Genomic DNA, 22326 nt, shown 5'->3' with positions numbered 1-22326 from the left:
TCTCTCTCCCTCTCCCTTCTTCTCTCTCTAAAATCAATAAAGAAAAGAAAATGTTTAAAGTTACAAGCCAATAGGTAGCAAAAAAAAGAGAAGTTAATTTATTTGGGTTTTAAACAGTGAGGATGTCTTAGTGAGTGGAGCAATATGTCACCAATAGTGCAATTAGAACAGTATTGGTGAACCGTAGAGATATGAAAATGCACAGAACATGCAGAGAATGGAAAATTATCAGACATCTGTCTAGAACACAAGGAATTAGTAGAATATCAAGGAAGACTATGCTGGAAAGCCAGAAGATAATACACTTATAAAGGGCTTGGTATATCATAACTAAAGACTTTTTTACTTTATTTTTTGGACAGTGGAGAATTGTTGAAGATGTTACTCAAATTTTAATTGTAATGTAAAATGTATGAGATGTATGAATGAAATTCTGTAAGACATATGGAAATAATGAGATGTTTTGAGCACACAGGTGAAAGATAATATAAACCAGGATAAAGATAGGGGCTCTCACTGTGAAGGAACTTCAAGGTAGGAGTCAAGGGACATCACTTTCATAGAAATACCAGGGTTTGGTGACCAGTCAAACTTCAAAAGTGAAGTGTGTGTTAGGTTTCAATTTTGGATGATTACGTGAAAGGGGAGAAAATGAGTACATCTGAAAACAGTTGAGATTGAGATGCCTGCAGAGATTGCCAATAATTAATTGGCAATAGATTCTAGAGCTCAGAGATGAAGATATAAATCTGAGTCATTAACATTGTAGGGGATATAGAAATGCTTCCAGGAACCTATGTCATCTTTTCAGAAATATAGAGAACACAATCCCATAACTTCTAATAACACATTATCTACCAGTAAATGTTAAGTTCTTTCACATGTAAAAATATGTGTTCAAGTTTAATTAAATTCCTTTTTATTTTCATCCTTCTGAAAATGTTTAATGATCATCATTATATCACTTGCTAGTAAAAGAACACTGCAAGAACAGATAGGAGTAGACCAGCTAATTTTATCTTTGTTATTTTAGATAGGAGACTTTTATTAAGATTTTTAAAAGAGCACCTCAAGATGACTGTGTTGAATGTAATAATAATTCTCCACTTTCTATCTTGTTTTCTCCAGTATTCCTGCCACAAAAATTTTAATGCATTCTTTGATCTGTTTATGTGACTAGTTTTTATTAGGTACCAATTATATCCCAAGCCCGGTGCCACGTGCTAGGCATACAGAGAGGAAAATATGCTGGATATATAAGTGTTTAAGAAAAATATATCCAACAACTACTGAGAAGTAGTTAGTTTATTCTTGATATCTCCAGAACTTAAAAAAAGAAAGAAAGAAATAACTACCAGAACTCTTGTGCAAGGAAATATGTTTAAGGTATAATTGTCAACAAAGATAAAGAACCTTCTTTAGAAATGTGAGTGGAAATGCTGAAAAACAATGTTAACATGTGTTATGACTTTTGTGTAAAAACAGGAGAGAGAAATTTGAATATTTTATGGATTGAGGCTACTTTTAAGAATTCAACACTAAATAACCATAAAAATAGATGCTGCTTCCATGGTAACATAAAAGAATAGCAATAAAAAAAAAAAACACAAAGAAGGTAGCTCTGAGAATAAAATCCTAAAATCAGTTCTTTTTTTCAAGTATGTCTGCAATTTAAACATGCCCCTACTATTAAAGATCCTAGAAATATTTAGTTCTAAAATAAGTATAAATCATAATAGGGTTTTATATAATGGGTTAGTTTTTCATAATATATATTTGTTAGAGCAACTGGAGAGGCAGTTTATTTTATTAAGCTTAACAACATGAGAGGAAGTGCTGTGCATTGATCTGGCCTCAGTCTCTAAATGAACATTTTATTTTCTTATAGAAATATAAAGAGAAATAATTACGAACATAAACAAAAACAATAAGTAAAGAAAATGATTAATGGCAATAGACCAATTGTACTGAATGTCTAGTATATGACAGGCTAGCATTAGTTGTTTCTCAAATTTTACTAATCTTTACAGGAAAAAAATGTGGAAAATCTTGTATTCACTGGATAGATAAAATATTAAAGCTCAAAAATTTTATATAACTTATTATAAGTTACCCAGGCCAGACGAATGCTGTAAGATGATTTTTTTTTATTCTCAACAGTTCATTTTTCTCCATTTTTGTTTAATTATAGAAGTAATACATATATACAAAAAAATGTGGGGTAGAAAGTAAAATTTCCTATTCCAATTCAATCTTCTCACCAGAGGTAATCTATATTCCAGATAGATTTCTATACATATCTAATAGATTATATAGGTAATCTATATTCCAGATAGATTTCTATACATATCTAATAGATTATATAGGTAATCTATATTCCAGATAGATTTCTATACATATCTAATAGATTATATAGTGTTCTATATAAATATAGATATTACAGATACAGTGCAGTAAACCCTAGATTTTGCAGACTTCAATATAACAGACTTCAGATTTAAAGGATAAAATTTCTGGTACATATGTCATATGTGAAAATTAACACCCTGTTAATTTTAAAATGCTTTTAACCAATATATTTTTATAATTAAATTAACAGGTTATTTTTTGTTATTAATTCAGTTATTTCTAACAAATTTTAGTGAATAAGCCATATGTTGGGAAAAACACTAGTAATTTCGCTGACATAAATAAATATTACACATCTACAACTATAGTCTACATATTTATATCTAAGAGTCACCACACCTAAACAATGTTTGGCAAATGATTAGCATGTTATCACACCACATCCCACACAGTAATTGGTTCTGTTGTGTGGTGTGACTTGCTGCAGCAATTTAAAAAAAATTATTTTTTCTTTATTGATTTTCGAGAAACAGGAAGGAAGAGGGAGAGATAGAAACATCGATGAGAAAGAACATCGATTGGCCACCTCCTGCATGCCCCACCACTGGGAATTTAGCCCACAACCTGGGCATGTGCCTGGACCTGGAATCGAACTGGTGACCTCTTGGTGCATGGGTCGACACTCAACCAGTGAGCCACACTGGCTAGGCTCTGCAGCAATGTTAATGCCTGCGGCCGATGTTCCTACATGCACCAAGCCCAGCCATGTGCATTTGTTCACTCAGGGTGACTGGTAAATGCAGCATTTACTAGACCTATTCAGTATAAATTTAAAATTACTTTAATACATATAAAACAATTTTCTGTGCAATTAAATTTTTCATATATAGTTACCTTTAATTATACAATGTGTCTATCTAAGTAAATACAGGTAAACTAATTTATTAATTTTTTTAACATATGCATTTGGAAAAACTACTTTATTATATCACTTATATATATTATATAATTTATTTATATAGTGGACTTTCGGCTTTAACAGATACACCCTCGCCCACATTAGTCTGTCATATTGAGGTTCTACTGTATGCCATAGAGAAAAATGTTCACATATGTTTTTCATAAATGAGATCATTCAAAATAATTTGTGCTTTGAATTTTTTACCCTCTTTTCAATTTTTTTTTGGTATATGACCTGGCGGGAACCAAACCCGGGACTCTCTGGTCCCCAAGCCAATGCTTCAATTGCTGAGCGAAGTCGGCGAGGGCACCCTCTTTTCAATTTTTGATGACATATAGTCTTCTCTCATTTTGGTAGCTATGTAATATTCTGTACTATGAATATACCATGATTTATTAAATATTCCCTCTTGGTAAATATTTAGTTGTTTTCATTGTTTGCATTATAACCACAAAGGTCTCCAGTAAACATTCTTCTACATGTATTTGCAGACATGAATAAGTATTCACGTAGATGAAAAATATTGGTTTTAATTTCTATCTTGTCATTAAATTGATAATGTAGAGACATTATGATATCTGTAGGTATGAGGTTTTAACTAATTGTTTCTTTTTTCACTTCACTTATGAATCCCTGAGATTTTGATATTATACACTTTGTCCTCATTTGCTCATATATGGTAAGATGAAATGGGTCTGTAACACTTGGCTGTCCTCATTACTGTAGACTCATTGAAAGCGTTGCCCTTTTAATTTAATTCTGTGGTGCTTTCTAAAGAAACTTGGGACAATAAAATAGCCTAATTAGTTCTCAATTTGAATGTCTATTAGTTTGCTAAACAAAGTCTTTATTGCAATTGACTTGTAAGAAATTATCTAATTTGACAGTTTCACAACAATATATTCATCCTCCAGATATGAAGTTGATTTAAAAAAACAAAAACAAAACACAGAGTTTACCTGATTGCCTCCCATCCCATGACAGTTGAATATGCCCACTTTTTCATTTTCCTTGCGGCCCATGTTGTCTAAACATTGATTAGTCTCAACATTTCTTATCTAAAGGAAACACACACAAAAGCACAAGTCAGATAGAGATGCAAGTCAGAAAATCATATTATATATTGATAACAAAAGGAATCATATTTGTAAGGAAATTTCTCTAAGAAGAACACGTTGCTTTAAATATGAATTTTTCTTTTTCTGTGTCCATTCTCAGATCCCTTTGGGTTTCTAAACTCCTACTGAAGTAAACTTGATAGCCCGTGGTGTTGTCATTGGTGTCTAATCAAGAGGCACTACTTGTTTACAGTATAGTGTCAGAGAAGAAGGAAACCTCACATGTTACAAATTAGGAGTTCTTCCCAAAATCCTTTAAAAATTAGGACAGTTTCCAAATTCCACTCAAATGACCATAGTCAATTCTTAAACTTTCCATAGTACCATATGCAAAGAAATAGAAACAAATTGGTTAACTATTCAAATTTGTGTTTTTATAGATTGCTTTATTATTAGATGATTCACTTTACATATTAATAAAGATTAATTGCATTATTTCTGTAACTACAACATATTCATGCATCTTTTGTCATTCCTAATCCCAACCTTGATGAAAGCAGTGATCCTAAGAAAACCTATTACAAAGCTAAATGGTGATTTCATATTAAAAATCCACTCAAATGCAAGATTAAATTGGTAACTTCAAACATCAGATTCTTAGTTTACAATCAAACACTACATTAGTCCCATAATTAACATAAATTTAATACATATTTGAGCCAAATTTAATTATCAAAGCCAGTCACTGCGTTTAAAAATGCTAAAGTTACTAAATCATGTACAAATGAATGCAAGAAAAGAAGAAAAACCTTTCTAATATATGAAACGTTTTCAATTTTTTTCCTTGGTTCCAACCTCAAATATGTATTTATCATACTTGTCCACTCTCCTTCCAAAAAGTTCTTGTCTCTGATTCTTATTTCAATACGCATATTGTACTGTTCACTTATGCATTATTTGGATATGTCTATTTAGTTATCTGTGCTTTAGGTACATATTTATTCATATTGGCAAATGAATAAGTTTAAAAACTTATATAGGAGATGGATTAGATGTATACAATTCACTTTTTTGTATGGTGCAGAATGTCATGGTCAATTTCCTGGAATTGGAGAAAATGATGTGATTTGTATTAAGGCCCCAGTTGGTAGCTGAGAACAGTGGGGACTGGAATTCACACTTTGAGCAATTGAGCCTGTTCCAGTGGGTTGAGATTGAGAGCAGGTTCCAGATGCTTTCATCAAGAAATCTGAGTGGCCACCCATTAGTAAGGACAGAACACACCGTGGCTATTAGAGGGAAAGGATATAAGCTTCAAGAAGCAAAATTATGTCCAAGTCCCACACTGATGGGCTTAGGGCTAAAATGTACTCTCCGTCTGATTGCAGTTGGTTCAGGCACTGGAGGAGAATGAGCCAACTGAGTAAGGCTAAAGCTTTTCCAGAATCTGTAGCTGCACAGGATTGAGGAAGGTAACAATCGATAGAGGATGTAGTAAACCTGCTGCCTATGTTTTACATAGTCTGATTAATATATAACATATAAGTTGAATCATTTTTAAATCCCTTACATCGGGTTTTTTATTAACTTCTCATAAAAAAGGTGTACTTCTTAAGAAACAATAAAATTATTATTATGACTTATCATTGTAAAAAGTATAGACTGATGTAATACTAGAACACTTAGAGGAATAAACATCTCACTGAGTGAACAAAGTAAACACAGTCCCTTCCATGATGGAGCATACATGTAGAAGGGGAACAGCACAGTACACAAGTACATTTGTAATATGTCAGAAGATCAAAAAGTCCTACAAAGAAATATAAAGTACCGTAAGGGTAGAGAAAGTAATGGTGGGGGAACTATTTTATTTTCTTTTAATTTTTAAAAATATGTTGTTGTTGTTGTTGTTTTATCCTCACCCGAGGATATTTTTCCATTTTTTTTGTACAGATAGAGTGGGAGGGAGAGAGAGGAAGGGAGAGAGAGAGAGAGAAACATTGACTGGCTGCCTCCTGCACGCCCCCTACTGGGGATCGATCATGTGCCCTGACCGGGAATCGAATCAGTGACCTCTTGGTGCATGGGACAAGGCTGAATCCACTGAGCCACACCAGCTGGGTGATAGGGGAATTATTTTAGATGGGGGGGGGTGGTCCAGGAAAGGCCACTTTGAGAAAATGTTACTTGAAAAGACGCCTTATTGAAGTCAGAAAGCGGCCATATTTCCATCTATGGAAGAATATTCCAGACTAGGAGAACAGCACACAGATGGCTCTGCAGCTGAGAAACCAGAGAAATGTAGCCAGGGTACAGTGAGCGAGGGGAAGATTAGAGAGGTATCCAAGACTAAATAATGTGAAAAAAACAACAACAAAAAAACAAAGGTTTTTGAGGAGAACAGTGACTGGTTAATAGCTTACTCTGGAGAACAGATTAGATGGAGAAGTCTAAGCAGGAAAACAAAGGAGGGGGCTATTGCAGTTCCTCCAGCCAGAGACGGTGGTTGCTTGGACAAGTAGGACAATAATGGAGGTGGATAGGAGAGAGTAGGTCAAATTTGGCATGTTCTTAAGGTAGAACCAAGTAGGACTTGCAATTAAATTGAATATGATCTATGAGAGAAAGAGAGTCACCAAGAAGTGTTCCGAAGTTTTGACTGGAGTAAAGGGCAAATGATGTTTCCATTGACTGGGAACAATATTCTGAGTTTTGTATACTTTGCTAAAATATATCTGTGGCCTTTATATTTAAAATCCCATTTGGCAGATCTGAAATCCTTGGCTCACATGTGTCCTGGAGTACCTTCAAACATTAGCCTATTTGCTACCAACATAAATAGCTGTTTTCTAAAAACCTGATGATAATCTGGTTTTCTTACCCTAATTCTTACAAATGTCTGTTTGCCTGAATGCCAAACTGACTGTTTTTATTTTTGTTTTTTTTTCTTTTCTTTAAAGTACAATAGAGTTATATACTATTATATCTTAATATTGTCCATCCTGGGTCACTCTTCAGACATGTGGTATTCCTTTTTAACATGGAGTTTCAATTTTGTTTTCAAGAAAGTTTCCTTGAATTATAGTTATTAATGCTAAGTTTGTTTTATTGCTTTGATTTTTCATACTAGAAAATTCTTTTATTTTGGATCTTGTTGCTTATGTTCTATATACATCATTTTCTACTGAATAGTTTTCTTTTTCTTTTTTATTTATAAAGCCATCCTTTTCCCCTTCTAAAACTCGTACGGCATTTTCTCCTGAGATTGTTGACTCATATGTTCTTCAAGTTTAGCCTTCATTTTAAAACTGTTTTATTCTTCAACTTTTCATTCTTTTCACCATTTCAGAGGTTTTTTTTTTCTTCATAAATTTGGTTTTTAGTGTTCTTTTCCATATTTTATCATTATAAAATTTCTTTTACCTTGTTTTGAAATTTTAGGTTACACTTTTCCTGTGCCTTATGAGCACCATATTTTGCTGTGTTTGTATTGTTCATAGAGATATTATTCTATACTTTATTGTATTTATTCTTATTATATTCTTTTTTTTTCCTGAAGTCAATTCTTCTTATCTTTTAAGAGGGAAGATTTTATCAGGAGATCCTTTCTATCTCTCTCTCTCTCTCTCTCTCTCTCTCTCTCCCTCTCTTCCCTCCCTCCTTCCCTCCCTCCTTCCCTCTCTCCCTCTCTTCCTTCCTCCCTCCCTCCCTCCCTCCCTCCCTCCCTCCCTCCCTCCCTCCCTTCCTTCCTTCCTTCCTTCCTTCCTTCCTTCCTTCCTTCCTTCCTTCCTTCCTTCCTTCCTTCCTTCCTTCCTTTGGAATCACCTGGCATCTTAAAACTATTCCCATGCCTAAACACTCCCATGTAATTGGTATAGGGTATATATAACCTGGCCATCAGGTTTTTGTTTTTGTTTTCAATTTCTTCAGGTGATTTTAATATTCAGCAAAGTTTGGCAACTACCATTCTGGAGCAAGGTATATAGCGTTTTGATGATAAATGCTGACATTCCAATTACACTCCCTTTGAAGTAACTTGTTTTCAGGGGTTCCCGACTGGACTGCCCAAAAGATTCACTTGGAAAGCTTTTAGAATATTTTGATTGACCTCACCCTCATAGATGTTTACACAGATAGTCTGAAGTAGGACAAGAATGCAATTTCAAGCTCCCAGCTGATTCGAATGTATAATTAGTGTAGAGACCCCTCGTATCAAGAGAACACAATGGGGTATATGGTAGCTGGAAGATTCCATTTTGTGAATCATTTTATTCACTGAATGCTGGTGGAAAGTCAAAGGGGTTTTCATACAAAGCCGATTCCGTTAGTACCCAGTGCGGGGGTTTAAGGGTAAATGTTCCAGCTGTCCATGGAAGAAATGTTTACACAGGAGAACATTTCTAAATTCACAAGTCTCAATCTCCTGTTCCGATACTTTTTGAAAACTTGAAAAAAATTTATTTTTTGAGATGCCCAAGCTCTGTTCATCTTTTCTATTTTTATTTGGAGCTTCCATTTCTTTTGTCCCCATTGTCCCTACCTCCTCAGTTTGGACTTTATTCCCTCACATTCTCCTGAGGAGAAACTTCAGCTACTGAGTTTTAAGAATTCACCGGTCACAGTGTTCAGACTGCAGACACTAGAAAGGAGACTTTTCACTGACTTACAAATTAGATTTATAAAAACACCTCTTCCAGTTTTAACTGTTATCCAATTGCCCTGAATCAATTTCTCATGAGTATTTATTCATAATTTGGGTGTTTTTCTGGTCTCATTTCCTTCATTCTCCCCATTGCTCCTGTTTGCTTCCTGCTGTGGAGATTGTAGTACCATATTGTAGTGCCATAAAATTGACAGCTTGTATTTTGGGGATTTGAGAGAATACCTTGTCACCTAATTTTGTTGTCAGCACTGTCCATCAATTTTTGGGTTTGCTCTCCGGGATGCTTCTGTTTCCATTGGGGATTCAAGCACATGCAAGCACTATGTCACTACTGCCACTACTTTTTCAGAATTCCAGAATAGATTCATTTTGGGGACTGCAAGAAAAAAAGCCTGTTACATTTTTGACAGACTCTAGCTTTTCTACAGAGTGGTTTGGTAGTTTCTGGACAAGTAATATTGCCCCTTAGGATGTAGCAGGTGCTCAGAGGGTACAATACAGGAACTCGGATCAAGTCTGGTGAGGCTGGCTGGACATAGGATCTGGGAGATTAGGAATAGGCAGAAGTCAGTGGTTTAGGTCAGCTGTCAGAACGGGAAAGGGGAGAAGACTACCTCCACCAATACCACCACCACCATGGCAATAATAATGAGCAATTATATAATTGTATGTGCCATGTGTTATTCTAAGCACTTATGTATAATAACTCATTTAATATTTATAACCAACCTGTTACTACCACTTTACAAATGAAAACATTAACATACAGTGACATTAACTAATTTGCCTGAATAAGGAATTGAAAGTTATTTTAATGAGTTTAGGAATTGCCCAACCCTGACATCCATAGAAGCCAGCAGAAGTCATCAGAAAGGGGGCCTGGAAAGATCAAAGAAGGATCGAATTCTAGTTGACCAGAAATAAAGATAGCAACAGGTAATCCAGACAATAATGAAGACACTTGGAACATGACATATGAAAGCTGGCTAGGATCAGATTGGAACCACATCTAGAAGAGTAGAAGTAAAGATTTTTCCACATTGAGTACCACACTACTGTGCTGAGGTCATGTGAATGATTTCTGGCAACAGCCAGGATGACATTAGGTGCAAACAGGATGGGGCATAGAGTGTTAGGGAACCAGGGGTATCAGTACCAATCTTTAAAAAATTAGGAGGGGCCAGACAATATGGCTCTGTGGTTGAGTTTCAGCCCATGCACCAAGAGGTCACTGGTTTGATTTCCGGTCAGGGCACATGCCCAGGTTGTGGGCCTGATCCCCAGTGGGGGGCATGCAGGAGGCAACCAATTGATGTTCTCTCTCATCAATGTTTCTATCTCTCTCTTCCTCTTACTTCTTCTCTCTCTAAAATCAATAAAGGAAAAAAAAAATTTTTTTAAATAGAAGGAATACATTTTAGGGATACAGACAATATATGAAAAGTTTGTTGCTAGGCCTATGATATTCAAGTTAAAAAAAATCAATGCACATATAGAAGACAGGTTGGTTTATATCAGATTATTCTCAAATTACTGAGCTCAACACTATGGGAAGTTGTACACTTTCCTCAAAATATAAAAATTGTCACTAGTATGTACTGATTATCCTCAAAAAGGAAATTGTAATGCAAATGATAAGATATTGGCATTCAAGAAAGTTCAAACTCTACATCTTATCTTTGGGATGCAAAGGATACTCAGATTGAAAGTAACCCTGTGTGATTTTTTAAAATCAATACCTTTCTAAGAACATCCTGGGACCTCAGTTAAAAAAAAAATGCTGTTTAGGCATAGAAGTGAAATTTTCGGAAAGACCCTGAGCATGTCACTGGTACCTGACAATACCAATCACTTGGTCATGCCATTAAGAAAATTCTAGGCAACCACTGATGAACTTTATGTTAGAAAGTCCTTACAGAGTCTGTTCTGTGACTTGTATCAGTGTAAGTATAGCACACTGGTAGTTCTTAGATCTGAAAAAAAATTTTGACTTTATGTTAGCAAGCCTTTTTCTCAGTTTTTCTACTCATCAGCTTCTGCTCCCTCTGCTGGATTTTAATAGTAAGCAACAGTGAGAACTCCAATCTTGCAAATCTTCACATTTCAAAACTAATATGCAAAATCCATTCTAAAGATAAGAGTCTAAACTTAAACTCATTCTTTTTGCTTTAATTACTCCAATACTTGCTTATCCTTCAATTTCACCTTATGTTCCTCATGGTTGTTATTTTACATGTCAACCTCATTTGATTTCTCTTTACTTTGTAAAGAGGATAGGCACATTTGCAGTAAGTTCCAGAATTAAATATTAATGTTTCCATATTATAATCGCTGTAATGAGTATGTATTTAACTACATTTTTTTCTTTACCAAATTGTGAATAAATAAGAAGGATGTGTGCAAAATATATGTGCTTAACAAATCCAAGCTGACTTTGGTTTAGAATGTGCTGATTAATGACTGAAATGTAAAAATTCGGAATATGTAATATCTTAACTCTATTCCACCAAAAAGAAAGTAAAGAACATGAGAAATTGAACAATTCCATTTATTTTGGTGAATAACAAACACAAAAACCATGAATCCTGGGAGAACTCAGTACAGGCCTCACTTGCAAATAGTTTGCTGCAATTGTTTGTGCCAGTACAAGTTTGAGCAATTAAATTAGAATTAGTTTTAGCCTAATTATCAGCAATGTGAATTAAAAAAAGTTTTTAGGTAATAAATTCACTCATTTTGTTCCCAGGTGAGTCAATCAGCCCAACATTCTTTAAGGTTAACATCTAATGAACAGTAACATACTCTGCACATCTGCATATTCAGTTACCCTGGCATGAAAATTCGTCACCAACAGAGAGAATGCCCCCATTTGTGTAAGTCTGCTACAATGTGGCTTTCTTACTGGTTATCCTTTTAAAAGGTCAAGAAGACTGTGAATCTATAAATAGATTGATCTGATTACCAACAGAGGGTAAAACTCAAAGCCTTTAGCTTCTGTGTCTGGCAGTAATGTATTATCCCCTGAATCCCTGCAGCCAGGCAGCTTCATAGATGTCTATTTTTAGTAACTTAAATGTGCTCTTTAACAATATTTAAGGATACAGTACCAATATGTGTCAACACCTTAACTAGTTGCAATATGTTAAAGGATATAACAGTAAAAAGAAGTCCTGAGCTCTAGTACACTGCTGGTGGGAAAGCAGACTGGTGCAGCCACTATGGAAAACAATATGGTGTTACCAAAATATTAAAAATTGAATGGCTATTTGACCACGTGATCCCACTTTTAGGAATATACCCTAAGAACTGAAACACCAATCAGAAATAATATATGTACCCCCATGTTTGTAGCAGCACTATTTACAATAGCTAAGATCTGGAAACAGCCCAAATGTCCATCAGTAGACAAATGGATAAAAAAGCAGTGGTACATATACACAATGGAGTACTATGCAGCTGTAAGAAAGAAAGATCTCTTATCCTTTGAGATGACATGGAGGGACCTGGAAAGTATTATCCTAAGTGAAACAAGCCAAACAGAGAAAGACAAGTATCATATGATCTCACTTATTTGTGGAATATAGTGAACATAACAGCCTGAGGAATGGGGTAGTCCCAGAGACGTGGAAGTAGAGTACAGACTGACAATCTCCAGAAGAGGGTGTTGAGGGGGAGAGATAAACCACAGAACTTACGTGCATATATGCATGAACAATGGACATGGACAACAACTCTGGGGACAGGGTGGGGAGGGACGGGAATCAGTGGGGGGGGGGGGAGAAACATCTGTGACAAAAATAAATTAATTAATTTAAAAAATTAAGAAAAAGAAATCCTGAGGTCCAGTGGGTAATATAAAATGCAGACTAATGTCTAAACAGTGTCTAAGCAACACTGCAACTGCCAATTTTAAGCACCGACAGTTAAGTCACTTGGCTGCAGAAATGCTCTCCTCCTTCCTCCTCCCCTCTGATACACCTGTGTTCTTTTTCGCTCATAATACATTTTTTTCCTCAAATGCTGGCCTGCCATAGGCCAAAAATCTGCGGTGAGAGATTACTGTGTTAGAATGCCATTTTTCAATCTTAAACTTGAATTAGCCTTTATATTTACAAAATCAGGACCTGGCATGCTAAATCTACAAAAGCTAAAGGGCTACTTAAGAGAGAATGTAATGCTGCAAAGAGCTTGACTTCCTTATTCCATTATGATCTGCTTACTGAGTCTAAAAGGCACATGCTTCATTAAGCTACTTAAAGGTTTTAGTTCAAAGCAATTGCACAGCTTTTAACTTCCTATTGGAAATTACATGAAATTCATGAGCTGGGTAAAGTAATATTTCAATTACCTGAGTAAAATGAAAATATAAGAAATTAAGATATAACCACCTGATAATAATTCTGCTGATGATTATTTTGATGACAATATATAATGAGAAGCTGAACACCATTTTTGCCTCTAGCTTCTAGTTAAACTAGGAAAGTTTAAAATAAAATGCTGGGAAATGTTCATATTCACCAGTATACCAGTATAATATTAAATATATATGCTTTGAGAAATATTAAAACTTAAGAAAACTGTAAATTGTTAAATCTTAACAATTTATTTGAAACTGAAGAGTACCTATGAATACCCTACAATGATATAATTTTGTTGTCTTGATAAGTACCTTGGACATGTGCTATCATTTTGAGGTTCTATTTGACAGCACCTCCATAAATAAGGAAAACACCTTTTTACATTCTTTTAATAATGGTTAATAATAAACAGTAAGAAATAAAAAAGCTTTAAGTTAATAACTGTTTTCCATTAACAGTTCACCCCAAACTCATTATCAAAATGTCTCTCTTAAATTATGTATACGTGACTATGCAAAATTGAATTGAAAAGTAGTGCTCAGTGAATTTGTCCTTTTGTTTCCATGGAAACAGTTGCTGGGTTGCTTCTCTTTAAGACTGGTTTTAAAGTGGAAAACTACCATACCTTAATATCCCAGAAAATTCAAAACTTATGTTATAGATTTTTAATTTGTTGGATTTTTCAACAGCAGTTCATAGCATGCCTATATACTTTTATTTCTACTGAGTTTCTTGATTTTCTCTTGCCATTTGCCTATCTAGAATGGCTTCAGAATAAAGGTCTTTCCTTATTTGATTTTGCATCCTTAGCATATAAATAGGTTCCAGCTCCAGCCCTTATTTAATAAAAGCCTTTTGAATAAATAACATATAATTAATATAATCTATTTTCTCCTTCTAGTTATAAGAAAATGTGATCTTTAGTGTCAGACTAAATTCACACATTTGAATTCTGACTTCAGCAGTTAGCTAGTTCTATGACCCATAGGTCAACCTCATACATTTTCTACATGTCAGTTTACATATTAAATAGGGGATAATAACAAAACCTAAGTCATGTGGTTATCATTTTAAATTATATAATTGAAATAAAGCATTTAGAATAACATTTGACATAATAAGAAATCAATAAATGGTATCAATGATAATTATAACTATACTGGTGGTGCTACTACTTCTGGCCAGGCACGGTGCTAGATGCTCTGTGTCCTCAATCATCACTATAACCCTGTCTGATTATCTTCATGCTGCTGACCAGTACCAGAGAGGACACCTAGCGTCATTCAAGTTGAAAACTGTGAGGTCAGAATTGAAACCCTCCTCTGCTTGATTCCAAGGCTTGGGATTTTTTTAATACTGCCTCTTCTGGATATGTTTAAAAAAAATCCAGAAAGGCACAATCTCACTGTTTAAAAGTTTTTCAGACTATTTCTATAAATTAAAATATGGTCACCTGATCCATTGCAGAAGAAAACTAATTCAAAATAAGCAGGTTGTACAAAGAAATTTGATCACACAATGCTCTATTTTTACTTTTTCAGGAAGTCAATTAATTAGGTTTCCTTGATGTAGTGCAGGAAAGCATAAAATTGGATTTTAACATGGAAGTAAACATCTAGGTCCCATTTCAGAGCCCTGCATCTTTCTCTGGGGTCACCAGGTGGCCTCAGAGAATTCCCAAAATGTCCTCTTTACTCACATCTGTCATGTTATATGCCCTGGTCAAATCTCCTTTAAAAAAAATTAATCAATGTTTTCTTGTCAGCTGGGTCCATTGACTACAATGGGAGAAATACTCTACTACAAGAATAAAAAAAACTCACTTTTTCTAAGGGTGCAGGCAGGCTCATGATTGTTCAAACAAACTTTTCAGTAAAGAAATGAGAGTATTTGCTATTTTACTGAGGATCTCTAGTAGAACCAGATTATAATAACTAGCATGCAAACACTGTTTGAGTATAAAGGCACACTCATTTATTTCATGTATTGAAAATAAATCCCTGTGACAATGGTGCCAACACGGGATATTACATATTTGAAAATAATTGCAGTGCACCCCCCCCCTAATAAAAACAAACAAAAAAAGTAAATAAAACACGGAGGCATAGGACTAATAAATGACTGAAGTTACACTCAGAAAGTGGTACATTCAGTGTTATTACATACAAATCATTGTATTACGTTACTCATATTAACGTTAAATATGTGCAAACTGAAAGATTCTCTAGAGAGAAATTTAGATGGCTAATGGCTAATGAGGTGGCGATTTGTCAAATAGTACACAGATGTGGCACAAAAAAAACAACCTTTTATAACAATCCAGCTAAGGCCCATTCAGTTTGAGTCTTTTTTTCCCTTTAACTATTTTCTAGTTAGTCACAAGTAAATTATATGTATATATTGCAGAGTGGATAAAGTTATAGATTTTTTTTGCAAGTAAACCAAAAAAAAAAAAAAAATAGGTCAAATTCTATAAATTTTCAGATATCCTAACATTATGACCTATAAAAATGGCAATTTCAAGTAAAGAACAAAATTAATAATTATTTTCCAAATGCCTTATATGATTACTGTTGAAATGGTTTAGTTACAATCAATATTAATTTGGTTTAAATTTCCAAACCTAATCCCCATTAAGGTGGAAATTACCAATAAGGAGGATATAATTACTAAAGCAATCATTCTTATTTTGAGCAATTAAATATATATTATGAATATGTGTTTATATAGTTATGATGAAGCCAATATATATAATATACATAAATATATTATATATAAAATAAAGATTTTATATATTTTGAAAAATAATGGTTCTTAGTGGGTCCAAAAAGTCAGTACGATTTTAATAATAATACCAAAATATTACCTGCAGTTTTCACTCTCACTTCTCATGAATGTACAAGGAGTCGTCCAGAGACTACATGGTATGTGATATTATAGTAGACTGAATACCAAGACAAGGACTAAGGACTCAGCTACCTTCTATTAGGCCAGACATTAATGAAGCTTATACAACTATAACTAATGCTATTCTTACCATTTGATTTTGCTTTGGGGATTGGAAAAGACTAACCAAAGAATTTATATGTATAACCCATGGACACAGAAAATAGTTTGTTGAAGACTGGTGGTAGGCAGGAGCAGGGTGGAGGGGATCAATGGGGAGAAAAGGTGGGGACATCTGTAATACTTTCAACAATAAAGATAAATTAAAACGAATAAATTAATTAAAAATATGTATTCTTTTTAAAGAAACTTACTTGTATTAGCATGTAATAAATTATTACATTATCTTAATGAATTAATAAATAGGTTTTAAGGTTATCAGTTTTAGTTTCAATATGATAAATATTCAGTTATTTAATATTTACAAAACATAAAACATCTTTAGTGTTTACAATCAATTTTAAGAGTGTAAGATTTACTTGAAACCTATATAATCTTATTAACCAATATCAACCCAATAAATTTAATTTAAAAAAATTAAATGTTTAATTAAAAACAAACAAACAAAAAAAATAAGTGTAAGGTCCATAGGATCAAAATGTTTTGGAGCTATTGGTGAAGAAAAAATAAATTATTATTTATTAAGTCTTAAACTATCCCCATACTTTTACAAATCCCAATGACAAAGACCTTGAAACATATAAGAAGCCATTTAAAATAGATCTATTTAAATATTCGTAAAACATTTCATTCATAACATAAAAAAAATACTGAACTCCTTAGAAATTGCTCTATTTTCAAAATATATTTATAACTTAACCAAAATAAATAATTCATACCTCACCAAGTGAGTAATAACGTCTTGGGATCTGGGAGTCCGGATAGATGTTCTCAAGGTACCAAGAAAAAGGCTTACACTTCAGATTTTCTCTTAGTGTTTTTCTGACTGACACATCTCCATAATCCACTTTGACAACACCTGGAATTTTTCAGAGAAACACAAATCAGTTTGTGCTATTTTAGGTTCAGCACTGTTTCACTCTGTTTAATTTGTGATCAGTTTTTTCTCTACAATTATGATTTCATCAAATGCAATTGCATGTGCAGCTGCTACTACACTGATTTTCTTACTAACATCCAATTAGTACATTAAATTGACATAAAAAATAGTTTTCCCATTGGTTATGACTTTTCAAATGCAAATATTTATCACCAAGTACTTGTACTTCATAGATTGAATAATTAATCAACTAAGTGTAAATTGCTATTAATTTAGCATCTTGCAATCAAAGCTTAACTGAGCTGTGTGATAATGTGGTTGTTTTTCTTCAATAAAATTTCAACAGCTCCAATGCCTTTATTAATACTCAGATTTCCCTACAGTGTCATTTTTTCACCATCTGCAGATTCCATGAGATTTTTACTATATAAATATGATCTTCAACAATGTACGGCATATATATGTTCTAACTTTCCCTTCTTCTTGAACTTTTATTCTATCTAGGCTTACCATAGACCCTATTTTTTCTTTATTGGTTGCTTTCTTGTTTTATTTTTAGAGTTAATATAAGCCATTTGAAATCCTTGGATAAGTCAGAAAATAAATAAGCATAAAGAAACTAACAAACAAATAAAATATACTCAAGGTGTATATTAAATACTTAGCTTTACTACATATTATAACAGAATATATGAAATTCAAATTAATATTTCCATTGAAGATAATAGGGGAAGTCTTTCTAGTTGAGAAATAAAAATAGTGCCCCTAATCTTTATATAAAATGACAGTGACATGATTTGCTCATCATCAATATTAAAAATGACATTTGACCAAAATGACTAAATAACTGATAATATTACAATTATGTCTAAGATTATTTTGAAGGTCTCTATTTAACAGGTTTCTTTAAGACCAGTAAGCAAATAGACTTTAGCTTGGAACAAATGGCCCAGCATTTACTATATTCTATTCCAACCAAGCGGTAAAGCCCATCAATAATTCTGTAAAATACGAAAGAACTGTTTAGACAACCTGAAATGTCTGCAACTAATGCCATTATTTGGTTTACTAGACTCAAAAGCAGGAACACTCTTGAAACTCATCGCCTGCTAACTTCACCCTCCTTTCACTGCCCCTTCAGGATTTTTGTTTCACAAAATGAACTGTCCTTGTGTTCTGAGAAAGCATTCTGGTGGTGCTTACGGGTCAAACCATTTCCTTTTAGAAAATACTGACTTTTCTAGCTGGTGTTTGGAGAGAAAACAACGAGGTCTCTGAGCATTTTAAACAGATAAATAATTGCTATCAAAATAATTTTATCCAGAGTCTATGTTCTGGAGTTTAACCTTAAAAAAAAAAAAAAAAAGTTTTGAAAACAAACATTTATGAAATAGATCATTAAAATATCTATTTTAAAAAAAATATATTTTTATTGATTTGAAAGAGAGAAGAAGGGACAAAGAGAGAAAGAGAAATATCAATCTGCTGCCTCGTGGCAAATCCCCTGCTAGAGATGGAGCTCATAACCTGGGCATCCAGAAATCGACCAGAGCTCAGTGTGTGGGACAATGCTCAGCCAACTGAGCCATGCTAGGTAGGGCTAAAAGATTATCTCTTTGTGTTATGTGCTATGACAACTGAAATCACTTAAATGATAGTCTTCAAAGTCATAGAAAGAGATGTTTTTGGGCCCAGGGAGAAAAGGGTACTGTAGCTTCAGAGGATTTGGTTCAACAGTCAGTTTCGCTGTTGTGGTTTCATGCTGCTATCGCTCAGGTCAAATTCTGAGTAACACCCAAGACCATCAGAACATTCCATTTTTCAACCTTACATCCAATCCATCATCATGATTGCCTCAGGAATGGCTATGAGAACAAGCCAGCCTAATAAACGTGTACTGGGAATTTGCTAGTGGAAGTTGACATCCTCCTTCGGAATTGCTTGTTATATAGGTGCATTAAGCCTGGAGCTTCTGGGGTTACCATGCAGAGAATTCCTACGAAGTGATGCCAATGTGGTAGTAAAATAAACATATGGAAAGAGGGCAAAAGAGAAAAAAGAAAAAGAAAAAAAGAGAGTAGAGGCTAAGGAGTAACATAAGCAGACAGAAAAAGAAAGAGAAAACAAAAAAGTGAACAGAGGCCGAACCAAGATTGAGTCAGCAGATGCTTATTTATTTTATTCCAACTACATATAAGGGTGTGTTTTCTAGGCACTTAGGATCCATCACTGAACAAAACAAATAAAAGTATCTTCTTCTACGGCGTTTACATCCTAGTGGAGGAAGACAAATAAACTGTAACACATCAAAAGGTGATACATGCCATGAGATAGGAAGGGTGCAATACAAGAATTCAATGCATTTTTACATTTTTCCCCAAAGGCAACTTAAAGAATTGCAAGTTTTTAAGGTAAATCTTTCAATGGAACTTGCATAAACCTGGAAAGGCTTTGACAATAAGAAAATGATGCCTTATGAGTTAGACAAAAAAAAAAAAAAAGAGCATTTAATGAAGTAAATGATCACCCTGGCTAGTTTGGCTCATTGGTTAAAGTGTCAGCCTGCAGTCCAGAGAGGCCCAGGTTTGGTTCCCGCAGTACGCTGGTTGCAGTGTGTCCCAGGCCCTGGTTAGGTCGGGCGGGTGGCAGCCACTCGATGTGTCCCTTTCACGTGGATGTTTCTCTTTCTCTCTCTCTCTGTGTCTCTCTCCCCCACACCCTATCTGAACAAAAAAATGTAAAAATGTCCTTGGGTGAAGATAAAAAAAAAGACGTAAATGATAATACTTGCGAGTTATTATACTTTTATTAAATAACCTGTCCTTTATTCATAATTTTAAAGTCTGCTTCATAGTAGCATTAAACTTAGATATGTAAGACATTCACATTTAAAATTTTTTAAATAGATAATAGATTAAAGATGATAATGATCTAAGTTAAATTCTTCCGTAGTAGAGGCCTAATAAGCCTAATTGTTTTGGTTCTCCTATAATCAAGGTGTTTGATAACAGAATAGCTGGATTATAAGATAAAGCTTTGAGTTTTATCCATAGGAATATGTACTGCAGTGAGCTTACAGAAAAGGGGAAATGATAGTCTTTCAACAGGGAATGCTTAAGTGTATCAATGTTATATTTATCTAATTGACATAATATGTCATATATTGAAACAATTATGTTTATATAAGAATATAAAAATATTAATAAAATATAAAACCATTTTATTGTACTGTTATTATAACAAAGTAATATAAAAATATATTGCACAAAAATTTTTAAAAAATTGAGAAAAATATAAAACTGCACATTCCCTTTGCTAACTAAAATACAGAGCAAGAACTTAATACATATATTTTTCCTTAAGCCCAACAGTTAAAACTGTGAAGCTAATCATAAAGTTTTTTACATACAATGATATATTAACAATATATTTATATATTTTGATAGACCAGTATTCATAGTTTCAGCTAAGATTTTTTAGTGTGTGATATTTTTTAAATTTCCTATAACAGAAAATATACCTCTTTATTTTGTTATTCACTTTGAACACTTGTCATTGGAAACTTTATGAATAAGAATTTGCATGCCTTTTTTCTTAAAAATAATAATAAAAAGAGAAATCATTTTTAAGCTAGCTAGAGACTTTGTGTTCTAGAGTATATAAAAATAAAAAATAGATTGTGTCAGAGGTTTAGCAAATAAATTACTTGGAATACTTTTTTATTACTTAAAACTACTCTTTTAATGCATCATTTAAATTTTCACCCATTCTTGATATGCACAAAAATTATCCAGACTCATAATTACTCATTAAAAAATCACTCGATGAATCTACATTAACAGGCTGATGGCCCATGTCAGCTATTAATACATAGTGATTATCTGTTGAATTTAGCATTTACTATTATGACTTCAATTTTATTTTAATGGAATAAAATTGAGATTATGAATAGTACAAAGATCATAGCTGAGTTACATAGAAGCAAAGATCAGGAAACTTCTCAATTTATTTAATTCTGTCTGAATTCTAAAGTCAAGTTTGGGCAGGTTTTGAGGCTAAATTTTCCAATTGGCTTAAACTTCAGTTCAATTTGACAATAAAAATCTCATATTGAACTACTTGGTTTCAGATGAACAAGAATATGGGAAATAAGAAAAGTGAGCCTTTGCAATTGCCTTTTAAAATAAAGGTCAATTTGATATCAGATGAAACAAACCAACTATAAAATCTACAATCTCTTAGAAAAAAAAATCCAACTAAGGGCCTTCAAGGCAGTGTTTACCACCCTTCAGAAACTACAGCAGAGTATATAATTACCTGCTCCTTAATTCATATAGTTTATAGATAATGCAAAAGAGGTATTGACCAAATGAGACCACTACTGATCTACCTTGTGCATTTTGTTTTTCATCCCCCCATAGTAAGAAAAAATTTACATATACTTTATATGTTTCTCTTTTAAAAGTTTTTCACAGTAATTTGACAATTATATATTCATTGCAGATCATTCTAAAACAGCTAAATATGAAAAGTAATATAAAAATCATCTGTGCCTTGACCAGGTAGCTCAGTTGGTTAGAATCATCGCAATATGCCAAAGTTGTGAGTTTGATCCCCAGTCAGGGCACATACAAGAAACAACCAATGAATGCATAAATAAGTGAAACAACAAATTAATGTTTCTCTCTCTCTCTTCCCCTCTCTCTCTAAAAATCAATAAAAACACTTCTAAAAGTCATCTGTAATACAGCTATATTTACATGGTGGTAATGATTTTTCTAGACTTCTTTCTATTTTATATATAATTATATAGATACAATTTTTCTTGCAAAGATTTATTTATACTGTAATATGCACTAGTAACTTGCTTTATTCCTAAAGGAATATGCCATTAACATTTTTCAGGTCAATTGAATTCTTCTGCAACTTTCTTTCCAGTGCTCCTGTAGCATTCTACTTTAAATGTTGGTAATTTAAATGTTGGTAATAAC

At 33.5% G+C, this 22326-nt stretch overlaps 1 protein-coding gene across 3 annotated transcripts in view; it reads right to left on the bottom strand.

The window, feature by feature from the left end:
- The window catches only part of GALNT13 (polypeptide N-acetylgalactosaminyltransferase 13), a 515536-nt gene that overhangs the window by 36151 nt on the left and 457059 nt on the right, over positions 1-22326 (bottom strand). For all 3 annotated transcript variants that reach the window (XM_036254031.1, XM_036254029.1, XM_036254030.1), the window contains exons 10-11: positions 17175-17314; positions 4270-4368 (exon numbers count right to left, since the gene is read on the bottom strand). In XM_036254031.1, coding sequence (XP_036109924.1) covers positions 4270-4368; positions 17175-17314 — 239 coding nt within the window. The remainder of the gene's footprint in view (positions 1-4269; positions 4369-17174; positions 17315-22326) is intronic.

Source organism: Molossus molossus, unplaced genomic scaffold (assembly GCF_014108415.1).
Source record: "Molossus molossus isolate mMolMol1 unplaced genomic scaffold, mMolMol1.p scaffold_m16_p_11, whole genome shotgun sequence".
Classification (NCBI taxonomy): domain Eukaryota; kingdom Metazoa; phylum Chordata; class Mammalia; order Chiroptera; family Molossidae; genus Molossus; species Molossus molossus.
Note: the sequence above shows the minus strand (reverse complement) of the source record. Positions and strands in the feature narration are given on the sequence as shown.